The sequence below is a fragment of the Triturus cristatus genome, chromosome 6, assembly GCF_964204655.1.
Source record: "Triturus cristatus chromosome 6, aTriCri1.1, whole genome shotgun sequence".
NCBI lineage: Eukaryota > Metazoa > Chordata > Amphibia > Caudata > Salamandridae > Triturus > Triturus cristatus.
This window is the reverse complement of record NC_140589.1, coordinates 1,948,345,953-1,948,362,501: the sequence shown is the minus strand read 5'-3', so window position 1 is coordinate 1,948,362,501 and position 16,549 is coordinate 1,948,345,953. Positions and strand designations below refer to the sequence as shown.

The window sequence follows — 16,549 nt, the reverse complement described above, 5'->3', positions numbered from 1 at the left end:
AAAGAACAATTGAAAAGTTTGTTCATATTAAAGATCGACGAGCAAACTTTCTATATAAACAGAAAATATTAATCTGATGTGTAATCATAGTTTCAGGTGTTTATAGCTCGGTTTGTTTTGTTTGATAACATTAGGAAGTACTGTTGGACATGTACTCATTCCATTTAATATTCATACAACTCCTGTACAGTTGATATGTATTTATATATGTGTGTTTATGTATCTGTGAATTTATAGATATTTGTTTTCATATTTTATTATTTTTAAAAATATTTGGTTTTGAGGGTATATGTCTTTATATGTACACCATTTAGTTATTTTCCTAATTTATTTTTATTTAACCGTTTTCTACTGTACTAACAGGGACAAGAACCCTTCTACCTGTAATTGACATGCAAAGTATTTAAATATTATTATTTTTTTTAATTGTTTAAACATATCATATTGGTTGTGAAAGTTATTAAAATGTACATTTATTTATTTTCATAATTTCTTTTAATTCAATTTTTTCTGCTGTGCTGGCTGGAGGGCACAAGGACCTGAGTGTGACATGCAAAGCCTTTATATAGTATTATTTAAAATAATTGTGTTTGTGTTTACAAATATCATATTGGTTTTGAAGGGATATTTCTTAAAATATACATTTATTTATTTTCATATTTTATTTTTATGTAGCCATTTTCTACTGTACTGACAGGCACAAGGGACTGAGAGTGGCATGCAAAGTATTTAAAAATAAAGTAAAACGTTTTTACTTAGCCTGCTTATACATATAAAGTTTGTGTTGTTCTTTCTAAAATAAATGAAAGATTGTTGATGGCTATTTCTTATATTTTAAGCAATGCATATTACACTCATTTCATAACTCATTTTTATTTAGTGGTTTTCTAAAATACTGATGGACCCAAGGGCCTCAGAGCGCTATATGAACTATTTTAAGTACAATATTTACTTCATTTTGCAAAATTGCCTCGCACAAAAATGCAAAGCTTTTGCTGACTTCCTAAAAATTAAATGTTTGTTTCGAATGGATATATTTCTTATACTTGTAGCTATTTAATGTCTGATGCAGAAAAGGAAGTGGCCAGCCTTCATTTCTGGTAGGAACAAAATTACAAGTGTGTTTCTTTGTGGATGTTTATGCACCTATGTTAGGTGTTTTCTATTGGAATGGATAGAGACAAAGCGGTTTTGCTTAGTACCCCTAGCCCTCTTCAGAAGTCAGACTTGCTTGGCAACACAGAAATTCGCTGAAATAATGTATGAGTTTTCTTTTATGAATGCCTAGAAGAACTGATTTTTCAGTCCATTTATCACAGAAATAGTGCTGAAAATTGCACCAAAAAATGCCAATTTTTAAAAAAATTCTTCACGGGGGAGAACCCCCCCGAACCCCCCTTATTCCCGTCGGGCTCACTCGCTACGCTCGCTCGCTCCCGTACGTTCATTCCTTATGAAATACGCCCACCAGTTTAAAATTCCACCAGCCGGGACTGCATGGCAGTCCTCTGACACTCGCTGCAGGGGTTCATTGATTGAGGAGTTATAGAGAGCGCCAGCACCTGGATGTCGGGGAACTAGCAGGATGATCACTCTGGGGACTAGCAGGGAGATCAGTCGGGGACTAGTAAAGCGACCAGTAAGGGGACTAGCAGGGTGACCAGTCAGGGGATTAGCAGGGTGACCAGTCAGGGGATTAGCAGGGTGACCAGTCAGGGGATTAGCACGGTGACCAGTCAGGGGATTAGCAGGGTGACCAGTCAGGGGACTAGCAGGGAGATCAGTCGAGGACTAGTAAAGTGACCAGGAAAGGGGACTAGCAGGGTGATCTGTCAGGTAACTAGCAAGGTGACTGTTAGACTTGGGGGTCTCTAGTTGTCACAGGTAGGTACTTGTGACAAATAGGGACCCTTGCCTCTAGTCAGGGTAAGGGGGTACACTCCTAAAATAACCCCTGCTCACCCCCTTGGGAGCCTGGCACTAGCAGACAGGCTTATCTCAGAGGCAGTGTGTAAAGCATTTGTGAGCACATACAGTAATCCAGTGACAACACTACAAATGGACACCACACAGGTTTTATATAAAAAATAAGTATTCTTTATATAGATTTACCACAAGACCATAAACGACAAAAATACATAATACTATTACTTTAAGATGGTAGTTTTTAGCTTAATTCAGTTCAGTTCTTAAGATGCAACACTTTGCGTCAATGTACCTTACGATGCGTTGCGCTTCCACGACAAGCAATGTCGCAGCGATGGAAATGCGGCAAAGTTCTGGTGCAAAGAAATAAAGACGTGAAGATCTTCCAGTTGTGGCATGCTTCTCCGGGGATGCGAGAAGTTCTCGGTTTGATGCGTGGACTGCAGCGGCGACACCCTTGTTCAGAAGTGCGACGGCAACAGCTTCATCTGTGACACACTTCTCACAGTTTGTGTGAAGCTTCCGCACAATGCGACAACTACAGTGGCGACATCCTTGTTCAGAAATGCGACGGCAGCAGCTCCGATGCCGGCGCGCTTCTCTTGGGATGCGAGGCGCTTTCCTCGATGTGGTGCAATCCGACAGTTCCAGCGGTGACATCCTTGTTCGGAAGTGCGACAGCAGCAACAGCGATGGTGACACGATTCTTCCTCGTTGCGAGACCCTTCTCTCGATGCGGTGCAGTGCGACAACTCCAGTGGCGACACCCTTGTTAAGAAGTGCGATGACATGCAGCAGCGACGGCGACACGCTTCCTCTTCGTTGCGAGAAGCTTCTCTCGGTGCAGTGCGACGTCTCCAGTGGCGACACCCTTGTTCAGAAGTGCGACGGCAGCAACAGCGATGGCGACATGCTTCGGCTTCGTTGAGTCGCGCTTCCAGCTCCTTGCGACACGCAGTCCCTCAGAAGGCCCAAAACAGCAGCAGGCACTTCCAAAGAACTCTGGGGAGCTGGGGGTGAAGTCTGTTGTCCCTGAGACTTCAGCAGGAGGCAAGCTCTGTCACAAGCCCTTGGAGATACTTACAAGTTGAAATAAGCACACAAAGTCTCTTCTCCTTCCTTTGGCAGTCAGGCAAATCACTGCAGGCCAATCCCTCAAGCAGCACTTCAGCTTAGGGATAGTCTCTCCTCAGTTTCTGCAGGTTCCGCTCCTCAGTAAAGGTTTCTTCTTGTTCCAAAAGTGATCAAAATTCTTGGGATCAGGGTCCCAATATTTATACCCCAAAATCCTTTGTCCTCTGAGGGCAGAGGGGCCTTTGCCCAGTCCAAACCAGTTCTGGAGCACTCTGTTTACATGACTCCTTTTTTCTTTCACAGGGCAGGGCAGAAACATCAGATGCCCCACATGAGATGGAGCCAGCATTGTGGAGGGAAAGCCCAGACCTGGAGCACTTTGTTGACAGGATTCCTTCTCTTCATTCACTGTGCAGGTCAGAGACATCAGACGCACCACAGGGGGTGGGGGGTGGAGCCAGCACTGTGGGGAGCAGGCACAGTCCTATTCAGGTCCCAGGTGCAACTCCTCCCACCCATCTAGATGCAGATCTCTCTATTCAGCCCTGTGCTGACTCACCCTGTCTCCTGGAATTCCCCAGCCCTGTCACTCAAACTCCAGACAGGGAATACACAGCCTAGCAGAGGCAGGTTTGAATGGTTAGACAAGAAAATACCTACTTTGTAAAAGTGTTTTTTTCAAACACAGAATGTTAAACCAACTTCACTAAAAGATGTATTTTATCATTCTGAGTTCAGGCATACTAAATTCAAAAGTCTACCATGTTCCCTGAGTCAGTTTAGTATTATAAAAATGTAATAATAAAAACTGCCCATTCTGGCCTATGGAGAACAGGTAGCCTTGCAATAGTGAAAAACGAAAATGGCTGTAATTCATGATTAGAACATGCCGCACACACCAGGGCATGTCCTACCTTATCTTTACAAGGCACCCTGCCCTTGGGCCTACAAAAGGGGTATCTGATATGAAGAAAACGGAAGGTTTAGGGACTGGCAAGTGGGTGCACTTGCCCAGTCAGCATGACAGTACCAGACTGCACGCAGGCTCTGCAAAGGCTGAACCTAGCCACACTTTTATAGGCTGCTTCTGTGTGTGGCACAACCAGTGCGTCAAGCCCACCAGCAGCATTTGATTTACAAGCCCTGGGCACTCCTGGTGCACTGTACTAGGGTCTGACAGGTAAACCAAACCAACCAATCATGGAATCACAAATTCATAGAACAATTTACAGTAGGGAGAGCATATGCATTTCAGCACTGATCAGCAGTGGTAAAGTGCCCAGAGTCATAAAAAAGCCAACAACAGGTCAGAAAAAATATAGGAGGAAGGCAAAAAGTTCAGGGATGACCCCGCAAAAAGGGCCAAGTCCAACAGTGACCAATCAGGGGATAAGCAGGGTGACCAATCAGCGGATTAGCAGGGTGACCAGTCAGGGGATTAGCATGGTGACCAGTCAGGGGACTAGCAGGGAGATCAGTTGGGGACTAGTAAAATGACCAGTAAGGGGACTAGCAAGGTGATCAGTCAGGTGACTAGCAGGGCGATCAGTCAAGTGACTAGCAGGGTGATCAGTCAGGGAACTAGCAGGGTTACCAGTCAGGGGACTAGCAGGGTGACTATTTGGGGGACTAGCAGGGTGACCAATCAGGGGATTAGCAGGGTGACCAGTCAGGGGATTAGCAGGGTGACTAGTCAGGGGATTAGGATGGTGACCAGTCAGGGGACTAGCAGGGAGATCGTTTGGGGACTAGTCAAATGACCAGTAAGGGGAATAGCAAGGTGATCAGTCAGGTGACTAGCAGGGCGATCAGTCAAGTGACTAGCAGGGTGATCAGTCAGGGAACTATCAGGGTTACCAGTCAGGGGACTAGCAGGGTGACTATTTGGGGGACTAGCAGGGTGACCAATCTGGGAAATAGCAGGTTGATCAGTCTGGGGCTAGCAGGGTGACCAGTCAGGGAACTAGCAGGGTGACCAGTCAGGGTGCTAGTAGAGTGATCAGTCAGAGAAGTAGCAGGGTGATCAGTCAGGAGACTAGCAGGGTGACCAGTCAGGGCACTAGTAGAGTGACCAGTCAGGGGACTAGCAGGGCAGGGTGACCAGTCACGGGACTAGCAGGATGACCAGTCAGGTGACTAGCAGGGTGAGACTGGGACAGGACTGGATAACTTTTTTTTTTTTTAATTAAATTTATTTATTGCATTTCAAGATACTTCCAGCAGCGTGCTAAGGGGCCCACCCGGTAATAACAGGAGATTTACAAAAAAGAATGCAGACATTTTACTTTTTTGTTGAACAATTCCTCATCCCTCCCCAACCCATCCTAGAATACCCAACAGGCTGGCAGTGGCAGTGGAGGCTGACGGCCAGGTGCGATCCCAAGTTACTCCCTTGGTCTGTGTTGTAGGTCGTTAAGTAACTGTTGTGACCTCCCATTCCCCCCAACCCCGTTTGTCTGGTGGGAGCACTGTGAAGTCAGCACAACTCCCCAATCCAGTCAAGAGGATCCAAGCCAGAGGATCACCCACGAGGGACCTGCCCTAGGGAGCACTGCGGTTGTGAACAGCTAAAGAGCCACAGAAAAGATGCCTGATACGGGCCGACCAGAATCAGTGGTGTTCCGACATGCCATCAGAAAAAGACCGCATGGGGCCTCCAGCATTGGGAGGCCAGAGCCCGCAAAGATGCGCCCTGGGTTTCCTGCACTCATTGGCTGCTATCAGGTCGTGTAAGCCTTTCTAGGCCATCAGGCCTCCTGGGGACTTGCACAAATTAAGGCCCATATTTACCAATGCTTTACGTTGCCTTTGTGCCGCGCAAGGTAATGCAGGACAGCGCAAAACCTAGAACGAGTTTTACAAGGCCACCTTGCATGGCCCTACAAGGCTTGGTAAATCTAGAGTAGCCCAAGGCAGCACAAGTCGCTGCCTTGTGTTACTCTGCTCTGTGGAGGTGTTCCATGAGTGGATTGTCGGTGTTCACACACATTCACCCATGGAGTTTGGCGCATTCCCAGATTTGCCAAGGCTGTTAAACCTGAGAATATGTCAAAAAGCTTTGCCTTCCCAGGGGAGGTGAAACAAGGAGAAATGTCTTTATTTTGCCTCGTTGTTTCCTTTTTAGGTCTTGCCTGAGCCAGCGCTTTAGCGCTGCTCTGGCGAGAGTTTTGGTAAGCGGGTTTTGGAAGTGCAAACTAGTGCCTTTTTCAGGCCTCCAGCTACAGTGACTGCGCTTGGCAGTGCGGTCCTTATACCCTAACTTCCCCGCAGAGCTTCAAGATTCTGAAAGCATTACTGGTGATTTTAACGGGAGGGGAAAGTAGAGGGCTGATTACCAGACTATATAACGCTTCCCAAAGGGAAAATGACTGGTTGTACTCCTCCTCATTCTCATTCGGCCACTGAGAACATCAAAGCGGCCGTGAAAGTGCACACCATTTGCCAGTCTGCGTGCCTGTCTCCGCCTTAGTGCGCGTGACGTGCCCTACCCCCTCCCTTATCCCACTTCCTGCTTGTTTGCATTGTATTTCCACAAACAGACCAGATAAACCCGCTGCTTCTTAGTTTAGAAAAGAAACACCGACTTTCATTAAGCTCTTCAAACACAGCAGAAAATTAAAAGCAGTTAAGTACCACGGGGATCAATACTGCCCATCAAACTCCGATTTATTCATCCGTGTGGCTCGCAGACACTCTGAAAAGCGTGGAGAGGTGACGAGCGGAGTTAAACACATCTTGATAGCGCCCTTAGCATTACTTTCGCAACACCTGGCTCTAAATGGAGCGCGCTCAGCTAGGAATGCAACGCAAGCAGTGACGCCAGTGACGCCACTCACCTGGATATCTTCCCTCGCTTGAACACCGATGCTTTTCACTCTCTCGCTTTCGGAATGTCTTACAAAGGTAACTAGGCACTCTAGCATCATTCTGATGTCATTGTTAGGGTACATTACAGATCTGACAACTTTAAAAAAACATTCAGTGTGTGAAGGAGAAGTAGGGATCAGAAAAAATGAGCCTGTGAAGGGAGTAGGCGCAGAGCCCGTCCCTGCCTTACCAGCCATGAAGGGACACTGGACATGGGGCCACGGAGAGTCCAGGTATAGGCTTTCTTCCTAGCTTTTGTCCCGTCGTCTCACGGTCAGCCTCCACTCCCCAGCCAAGCCCCCTATTCTTTTACCAGCCAAGCTCACTATTCTTTTACTTCTATCTACCCCGCACCACTCCCTGCCACTATCTCTGCTCCGCCCCCACCCTCCATCTCTAGGTCGCACTGTGCCCTCCCTGCCCAGTCTCTCTTCGTCCCGCATCCCCTACTCGCTGACACCCTACGCCCATGTGTTATTTGCAGTTGTAACAAAAGTGAGTGACGCTACATATATTGAAACTCTGTGTGATTAGCTTCTCCACCCCAGAATCTTTGCATTCTGGGACTCGTAGTCCTGGTTTCATATATGGGGATTATGAAAACCCCAAGTTCCAGAATGCAAATTTAAACAAGCATTGGCATAGCCAATAGGTCTCGCCTTTAGGACCTTATAAGTGTTTAATTATGCTGCACAATATCCTTGGTGCAACATCAACTGTTGCATGACTAAACACTTATAAGGTCCCAAAGGCGAGGCCTATTGGCTCTGCCAATGCTTGCTCTCAGTGTGCTGCCATCTGCAGCACAATTAGAAAGAGGAAAATGCTTCTGATGTGTCCTTTCCGTCACAAATGCAATCCTGCCTACAATGCAGGCACCCTTGCACCATGGCACAAGGGTGCCTGTGTTGACGCAAGGTAGCACATCGTGCGCCGGCGCAAGGAGAGGAGGCAGCAGAATGGGATTCACTGGCAAAGTCCTTTACTGGACCTCCTCTTTCCTTTCCAAACAACACCAGCTTGCCCACATGGTCACCTCCAGGTCCCAAATGATCCCTGTCACTTCTGGAGTACCCCAGGGTTCCCCTGTTATCCTCCGCCTCTGCATTGAGCCCCTGAGGGTTCTACTCACAGAGAACGCACCAAGATTCGACAATGCACCCACGATACACAACTCTATTTCACGCATCCAACAGAGCGAGCCCTGTCTGTCTCTCATCCCTTCCAGATCTGGATCTCCAGCCCCTTCCTGAAGCTCAACCCAACTGAGTCAGAATTTCACGTTTGCCAAGAACATCAAGCAAAAAATAATACAAACGTGGCTCAGTGACAAGAACCTTGAGGGCTTTGAGCCCCAACTTTCACTGTATGCCAAGTCACTTGGAGTCATCCTGGAAACCAACCTCACCCTCAAAGAACACATTGCATAAAAAAACAAAGGCAGCCTGGTACCAGCTCTCTCTTCTAAAGAAAGTGAACCGGTTTCTTCCAGAAAGTGACTTCAGAACTGCTGTTCAAGCCCTTGTACACTTGTATCTGGATGGTTGTAATGCCCTGCTCCAATCCCTCCCAGACTCCACACTGGCATCCCTTAAGGGCATTGTTTAATATCTTGCAAAGCTTTGTCTGGTTGCGGCTTCCGGTTGAGGCTTCCAGTTGAGGCTCTGCTCTCACAGCTGGCTTCTGTGAAGCCTCATCAACAAGAAGCCTCCTCGACAAGAAGCCTCCTCAACAAGAAGCCTCCTCGACAAGAAGCCTCCTCAACAAGAAGCCTCCTCGAAAAGAAGCCTCCTCGACAAGAAGCGCCTCCTCAACATGAAATCTCCTCAATTTTGCCAGGTGTTCTCTCCTGACTCTCCCAATCCATGTTTTCTACTTTGCTGCCTCCCTGGGTATTCTGAAGCCAATAATGATTCTCTCTTACAATGTCTCCCTAGCTGGATGTGGTGCAGGCCCCAAGGTTCCTCTCATTCACTCTAAGACTAAGTTCCACCTACTTTTTACAGCACTGATCAGGAAAGTCACCCACTGCTTCATGGTCGAGTCCCCCATGAAATAGATGGTCTTCCCCCTCAGGCAGCTATTGATCTCGTCCTGGGTCCTGAACCTCCTCATGGAACAGGAGACTGGAGTCCATATATCCTGCAGAACGAAGCCTCCAGGAAACGGCGGCCACATCCCGATCTCACACTTGGGTTTTGGAGAGGTGCTGTGACCTGAAATAATATGAATGACAAGAAAGTAAATTTTCATCAATTCTCATTCAGCATTGTCTTTTGAAACTATCTCAGGGCGCTGTGATTTATGTTATGAATTGTTTTATCAAAGCCAAACACGTCATTCCTTAGAGCCCTGATAAACGGTCAGCCGGACACCACTCTGAAAAGAAAGGGAGAGGAAGTGGCAGCCGATGGACATTATGGACTGCCTGATCCTAAAATATCCAACAGAGAGGCCTGGGTAAAGAGCCAGTATGTCACTTCCTGTCTGAAGGGTCAAAGGTCTTGGACTTTCCTGGGCTGCTGTAACTGACCATCCCCTGTGTCACTTCCTGTCTGAAGCCACAGAGGTCTTGGACTGTCAGCTGGAAGTAGACCTTGGGCCTTATCATGCTCTGGCTCAACACAGTCGACGGTTCGCTCCATGATCACGCCCCAGGAGACTGCAGACAGAATGTGGACTTCAACCTTTCTTCCCTGTAAGAACCCACAGGAGACAAAGAGCTCTCAAAAAAGAGCCAGAGTCCCATACAAACCTACAGGAAAGACAAGGAAGGCTCAGTGTACTCCCCACAGACTCTCTGGGCTGCTGGCAAGGGACACCTGGGACACAAAGGGCTGCAGGCATCTCCAGCAAACAAAAAACTGAAAGAAGACTCTTCCTCGTCCTTCTAGAGATCTTTCAGAAAGCATGCGAGTGGTGGAGACGAACTGAGGGAAAGGGCAGAGTGGAGCTCCTGGAGCACAAGGGGAGACACCGTGCAGGCTTGCAGCCATGTGGCGGCTTGAGCACCCGCAGCAACAACCAGATAGAGTTTGGCCAGGACACACTCATGGTCTGGAGGTCCAGCCTGACCCAGCCTAACACGAGGCATGATAGGACGTCGAGTGCGGGGCCCGGGGGCAGACGATGCCACCACTGGCAGGGCCAGAGCAGCTGTAGCAGGTTCATGACCATCATCAGGAGGTCATCCACAGGATCTGTCTACAGCCCGCCCATAGCATCCTTTCTTATTGCTTCACTCACCACAGCCCCGACAAATGAGAGTACGCTTGGCTATAGGCACTGGGAGTTGGGTTGGTGGGGTTAGCTCAACTGGGAGTTGGGCAGGGGGGAAGTTCAACCGGGAGCTGTGTGGGGGGCTTCAACTGGGAGCTGGGTGGGGGGGCAGTTGCACTGAGAGCTGGGCATGTGGGGGCAGTTGCTCTGAGAGCTGGGCAGGTGGGGGCAGTTGCACTGTCTGCTAGGCAGGGGGGCAGTTCAAACAGGAGCTGGGCAGGTGGTGGCAAATGCACCAGGAGCTGGGCAGGTGGGGCAAGTTGCAGCAGGAGCTTGGCAGGTTGGGCGATTGCACAGCGAGTTGAGCAGGTGGGGGCAGTTGCACTGGTAGCTAAGCAGGACGGACTGTCGCAGCAGTGCAGAGGTGGCCTTCTTAGGGTCTGGTGCGGCTTGAGCCCACTCACCCCTGGTGAATTTAGTGGGCTCGGGGTGCTCAGGTGGGCTGGAGCACAGCAAAGAACAGAAGGTCAGAGGCTGGCGGCCGGCAGCAGCTATCAAGTAAAACAGCCAGTCTAAACCCATGAGGATGAGAGCTTTTAAGCAGTGGTGGCTGGTGACATTTGAAAGTGGTGGGAGTAAAATGTTGGTATGACTTTTATGCAGTGGGCGACGCGGGCAAGCTTAATTGACAAACGTGGGATCGAGGCTGGATCGTCCTCCAGAAGAATAAAAAAAAAAAAGATCTGCACATCCTCAACCACCTCTCTTTCCTCTTCAGCACCCTCTTTTCACCCTTCCTCGAATGAACTTCCTTGAATCTCCCTCACTTCACCGCTTTCACCACATCCAAACATGCACTGCACTCACTCACATTTAGGACATTTATTTTACTTTTGCTTTCGCCCAATAATTGCAATTACAGCTGGAGCACATGCCCATTGTTCTGTGTGCGCAGTGGAGAGGCCGCCCTCCGACAGGCACTTTGCTTTGGCTTCAACGTCCGCGTCAGAGCTCTCGCTCGAAGCCCCTCATAAACACCTGGCATGGCTCAAAGGATGCACGAAAACAAAATACGGAAAGACACATGATTAAATAGCTAACTCTTGAGGCGGAGGAGGCAAGATTACGTAAGAATTGAAATAAGAGAGGAACTAAAGCTCTGACATGCATTGCCGTCACGTTTTTAACACTCGTTATTCATAAATCATTCCATGTTTTTGGCATTAATGTTGTTAAGGGAATGAAGATTGGGACAATTTTAATGCCAAACAGCAGACAACTGTCTATTGTAAGCACAAATCTCATCTTTGCCCTTAACTCGGATATTTGTATCAACTGCACAAGGGAACTAGAACCCAGGCCTGCTCGTCTTTTGCATCCGTTTCACAGGGGAACAAATGCTTCAGCCTCACTTTCAGCGGAGCCAAGCGACATGCAGCCAGGGCCTGGGGCGTCACAGCGGGGGAGGTGAGCGCGGCGAGCGGCCTCAGAACAAAATATATCGTAGAAGATTAGCTTTGAACACTTACCAATACCGAGGACAAGACACCAAAACACACATGCACGGTGCTTGCATCCACTCCTGCGTGTGACGAATGGGAAAGGGTGGGGTCTATGCCTGTGAATGATGGACAGCTGCTCTCACGCAGGACGGGAGACTCCAACAGCCCAAACCATGACGCTGTATGCGTCACTGGCCTACAGAGAATACTTCCACGGACAACAATGGCAATGATTCATAATGAAGGGCTTTGGAGCAGTGAGCCCTGCGTCCTGCGTCACAGGTCAGAGAGTTGATTTACAGCCTGACCGCCGCCTCCTGCTTTAGAGCGAGGCGGGACAGGCAGCCCAGACTTAAACACACTGATTTGTTTAGAGATATGATTGTATCTCTAAATAAATCGATCTATTTAATATTTGTACAGGAATGTGAAGGGAATAATTTCGGGGACGGGGGGGGGGGGGGGTGCAGCCCCGGAACCCTAATGGAGAATCCGCCCAACTATTGAGGTTAAAAGTGAAGCGTGCAAGCTGGCGCGAGCCTGACCATACTTCGTCATAAGTTATAAACTAGGCCATCTCAGCCTGTGCAAGCAATTTAAGCAACATAAGCACCACAAGTGCACCAAATATTTTTTTTAGTGCACACAATAAAAGTCGAAAGGAGGAGGAAAGTCCCGTGGCAACACAACAAAGTGCAGCAAAACCCTTGCAAAGGCCCAAGATGCACCCGCCAGTTCCCCTAGTGCACTAGCAAAACTAAGGTAACTGAATCACAGCCACAGAAGCCATGAGATCCGTCAACACCAGTGTTAATAGGACAGGAGCTAAGCGAAGGACGCTTCAGCACGCAGTCACACATATTAAAGGAGCCCTTTCCTCACTAGGGCGTGCACAAAAGGGATTAATCTGGGAGGGATCCCCCGAAACCACCGCAAGTTCACCAAAGATCTTTGGGGCATATCATCAAGCTGGCGATAAAGAATTATCGCCGCTTTTGCGGCAGTTTTTGGCCGAAAAGCGGCGATAATTGTATCGCCTAATTAGCAAGGTCACGCTAACGCGTGAAACCTTGCTTTAGCGCCGGGATTCTTAACGCCCAGCTTTGCATCTCTAATGAGATGCAAAGTGGGCGTTCCTGACCTGACATGACCGGAGAAATGTCGCTAAGCGACATTTCTCCAATCATCAAGCCCCACGCTATGAAGCACAGCGGCAAGAAAAGTAGCGATAACCCCTGTTATCGCTACTTTCCTTACGCCTGCTTCAGGACTGACTTAGCCATGATATCCTATGGAAGGTGGATATCATGGCTAAGTTTGTGAGTCCCTATCAGCAAGCTAACGCCACACTACGTGAGATTATCGCTGGGTTTCCAGCGATAATCTCACGTTAGGCAGTTAGCGCTAGGATTTTTATCGCTATTGAGATAAGCGTTGCTAATAGCACGCTATCTCAGCGATAAAAATACACGCTAGCCGGCGATAATTATCCTAGCGCTAAGCGATAATTAATGGCGGTTGTTGCTGATATGCCCCTTAATGTTCTTCAAGGCCCTGGCCCCGAGACATCAACAGCTGGAGGGAAACGAAGAAGAAGCAGCCAATCTCCAACCCTCACACTAAAGGACTTCGAAAAAGCGCTCTCAGTATATGCAAAGGAAATGCCCAAAACAGACGCAAATAGCGCTACATTACTAGAGGACCTGGGTTATCCAGTCGCGTATTATCCAATGTGCCAGGCAGACACCCCCAGGTCTAGCACCCACAATGCAGCCAACATCATCACCACAAAAGAACCCAGATAAACATAGCGCCTCGCATTCCTGAATGGAAGCAGATCCTTTCAGCCCGATTTTAATCATTTCCTATCAGGTGATACATTGAATCTAAGAAACATGCACACAGACTTCTTCAATATCACGTCCCATCAGAGTCAAGCCATAGAGAGCGTAAGCACCACAAGCAGCCCACAAGCTCGGCTGCCTCCATTGGCAGTGGTACTTTGGGAATGCCTAAATGATCAACATTGAAGAGGGAATAGTCAGACCCCAACTTGCCACCCCAGAGCTCTCCTTGGCAAGCTCTCCTGGACACCATGCAAGCAACAGGCAAAGCGTTAGGATAAAATGGACATTCAAGTCCATCTACTCATCTCCTTGGGGGTAAGAAGTAAAGGAGTGCAGCGTCGGCCTCCTGGTCTTAACGCCGCGCTCCGCCACTTCTGAAACGCAGGGCTGCACCATATTTACAAGAATACGGTCTAGGCCTGCATTGGCGCTAAATTTAGTAGCCTAGAACCAACGCAGACACCTTTGAACCGCAGTGCATGGGTGTCTGCGTTGAGGGGAAGATTGCCAATGTGCAGAAAGGTCTCCAATCTTTAAATGATGTTTTGTGACTTCTATGTGTGCTGCTAGAAATTGAAAAACGTAATTTTTCTAAAAATGATTGTTTATGTGCAGGAAGGGACACCTTCCTGCACATAAACAAGCAATGGCGTTTTGCCATGGAAAGAGAAAAACAAGGAGAAATTAAACATTTCTCCTCGTTTCGCCAGGTATTTTGGCGCTGCCTCCTATTTACACCTTCCTTGTGAATAGGGGGCAGCGTCAGAATCAATGGGTGTTGCGTTGGAACGCCCTCTGCAACACCCACTGCCCACCCCTTTCACACTAAGTGTAGCGTGAAAGGTGCCTTATTTACAAGGCAGTGTTCAGCCATGTTGAGTGGCTTGACGAGGTCTTGTATATAAAGGTGAAGCCCCTATCGCCACCACAACGTCCTGAAACGTGACGTCGAGGTGGCGACAGGGGCTTGTAAATATGCCCCTTGCTGTTTTTTTCGCTGGGACAATCTATGGCAACTAAACACACTCATCATCCGAGCTCAGGCATCAAATGGCGTCAAACAAGAAAACTGCTATTCATGCTGGCCCATACTGGACAAGCTAAGTCCCCTCCCATCAATCACAAATGACCACCTGGTGGAAGTACAACAGACCAAGACCTCTTGTCAAAATACAAAGCACACAGATATTAGAAATAAAGTACAAAGCACACACACAACCTCTCAAACCTCCCAAAACCTGATTATGATCCAAGAACAGCCATGCCCCGATGAGACCCACATAAATAAAATACGCGTCACTGCAGACGCGCATCAGGTTAAGGACCTGGATAACATTCCAGCCACAAATATAAATAACCAAGCCGAACAAAGTGACAATTGTCCGAGCTCATCACCCAGGAAAGACACCACAACAACCAAGCAAAAGTATGAGGAAAACTGGGGGGTGGGGGTATCACTGGAGCACTGCTCCACAAGGCAGACAAACATGCCTTTCAGCCCCCTCCCTCCATGGGGACCTTAACACAAGCCCCATCGGGCAATTGATAAAGGGTCACCTCACCGAAGAACACGAGTCGAAGAAGGTCTGCAAAGAAACAAAATCGCGCAGACGGAACAAAAGCTGCCCATGTTGCGGCCACCAGACAAAAACTTTGGCCCAACCGGCAGATGCGGGGCCCGTGGGGCTGGAAGCGCATACAGAAACAGCAGCACCGCCAGAGGTACCTGAAGCCACATAGACAAGGTCTGCCTGGAAGGTCATGTTAACAGCTGCAGCAGCAACCCAAACTGGATGGGAGAACTCCGAGTCAATGTTCAACCAGGCGGAAAAGGCTCTGCAGCCATCCCAGGCTTCAACAAACCCAAGTTAGACATGACCTAAAAGCACCACTAATGTCTCCAAAATCACCTAGCGACAACCAACCAAAGTAGGAGCCTCAAGCACCTGGCTGTTCGAAGGAACAGATCACCACGAAGCCCCCTGTGACCCTCACGGGTGATCTGCCACACTTTATGAATCAATGAACGATTGATTGAAGCAGACCTTCTACAGCACTTTATAAATCCATGACCGATTGATTGAAGCAGACCTTCTACAGCACTTTATAAATCCATTACCGATTGTAGGAGAGTAGGATCTGCACTTATGTTGCCCCCACTTTTTTTCTGATGTTAACACTGGTTTCTGGCTATAGTCTGGCTGGGTCCCTGCTAATCAGGGCCCCAGTCTCTCTGTTCTCTCTAAACAACTTGGAGTGCATATTAGATGCACTAATGATTGGATACTGTGGTACCTTATGAGCCCCTAGTATATGGTACCTTAGGAACCATGGGAATAGGTACTTCACAGGCCTACTAGGGGCTGAAGCATGTATTATGCCACCCCTGGGAAGCAGACTAAGTGTTAGCACTCCTCACTGAGATATAGGTTCCCTATATCTCACCTTACACACACATATAAGCCTATCAGTCACCCCTAAGGCAGGCCCTATCAATCCTGAGGGCAGGGTGCTTGGTTTACATGTGAGGGGGTGCCTCTGCCTGAGCAGGGCCCCTCTCCAGCCCTCAGAGTCTATTCTCTGGGGCTGTTTGTGAATGCGGTTAAACCATATACTCTTAATTGCATTATAACCTCGCGGTAAATGCTAACTCTGGAATGGCTGCATCAAAACATGTCGTGTTTGGTGTCAAACGCTTTGGAATCATACCCCCACACCAGTAACTGTTGTAGGAGTATGATCCCACCTTTCTAGAGGGGAAGACATGTACCTACTGTGGAAACACGGTAGAATCCTGAAATAGCCCTGGCATCACAAAATGGATGCCACCAGCACAGACACTGGGCTGCCCTCCTGCTGCTGACCGAAACTCACAGTGGACGAGGCCCAACAATAGGCATCCTGTCACAGGGAGGTGTCACCACCTTCCAGACAGGATTTAGTGTAATGGGGCTGGGTGGGTGCACTCCTAGAGTGCTTTGAAGTCTTGCACTAGGGGAGCAGTAGGCTCCTCTGTGCATATGCCAGCTCAAACCGGTTAAGGGGCTACCTGCCCCTGCTCTGGCATGAAACTGAACAAAGGGAAGTGGGTGTAACCACCCACTCCCCTGACCC

General features: G+C 48.3%; 1 protein-coding gene across 2 annotated transcripts in view; it reads right to left on the bottom strand.

Moving 5' to 3' along the window:
• Window positions 1-16,549, bottom strand: part of LOC146822570 (NXPE family member 2-like) — a 587,680-nt gene that overhangs the window by 26,691 nt on the left and 544,440 nt on the right. For both annotated transcript variants that reach the window (XM_085613679.1, XM_085613678.1), the window contains exon 5: window positions 8,865-9,083. In XM_085613679.1, the coding sequence (XP_085469805.1) occupies window positions 8,865-9,083 (219 nt within the window). The remainder of the gene's footprint in view (window positions 1-8,864; window positions 9,084-16,549) is intronic.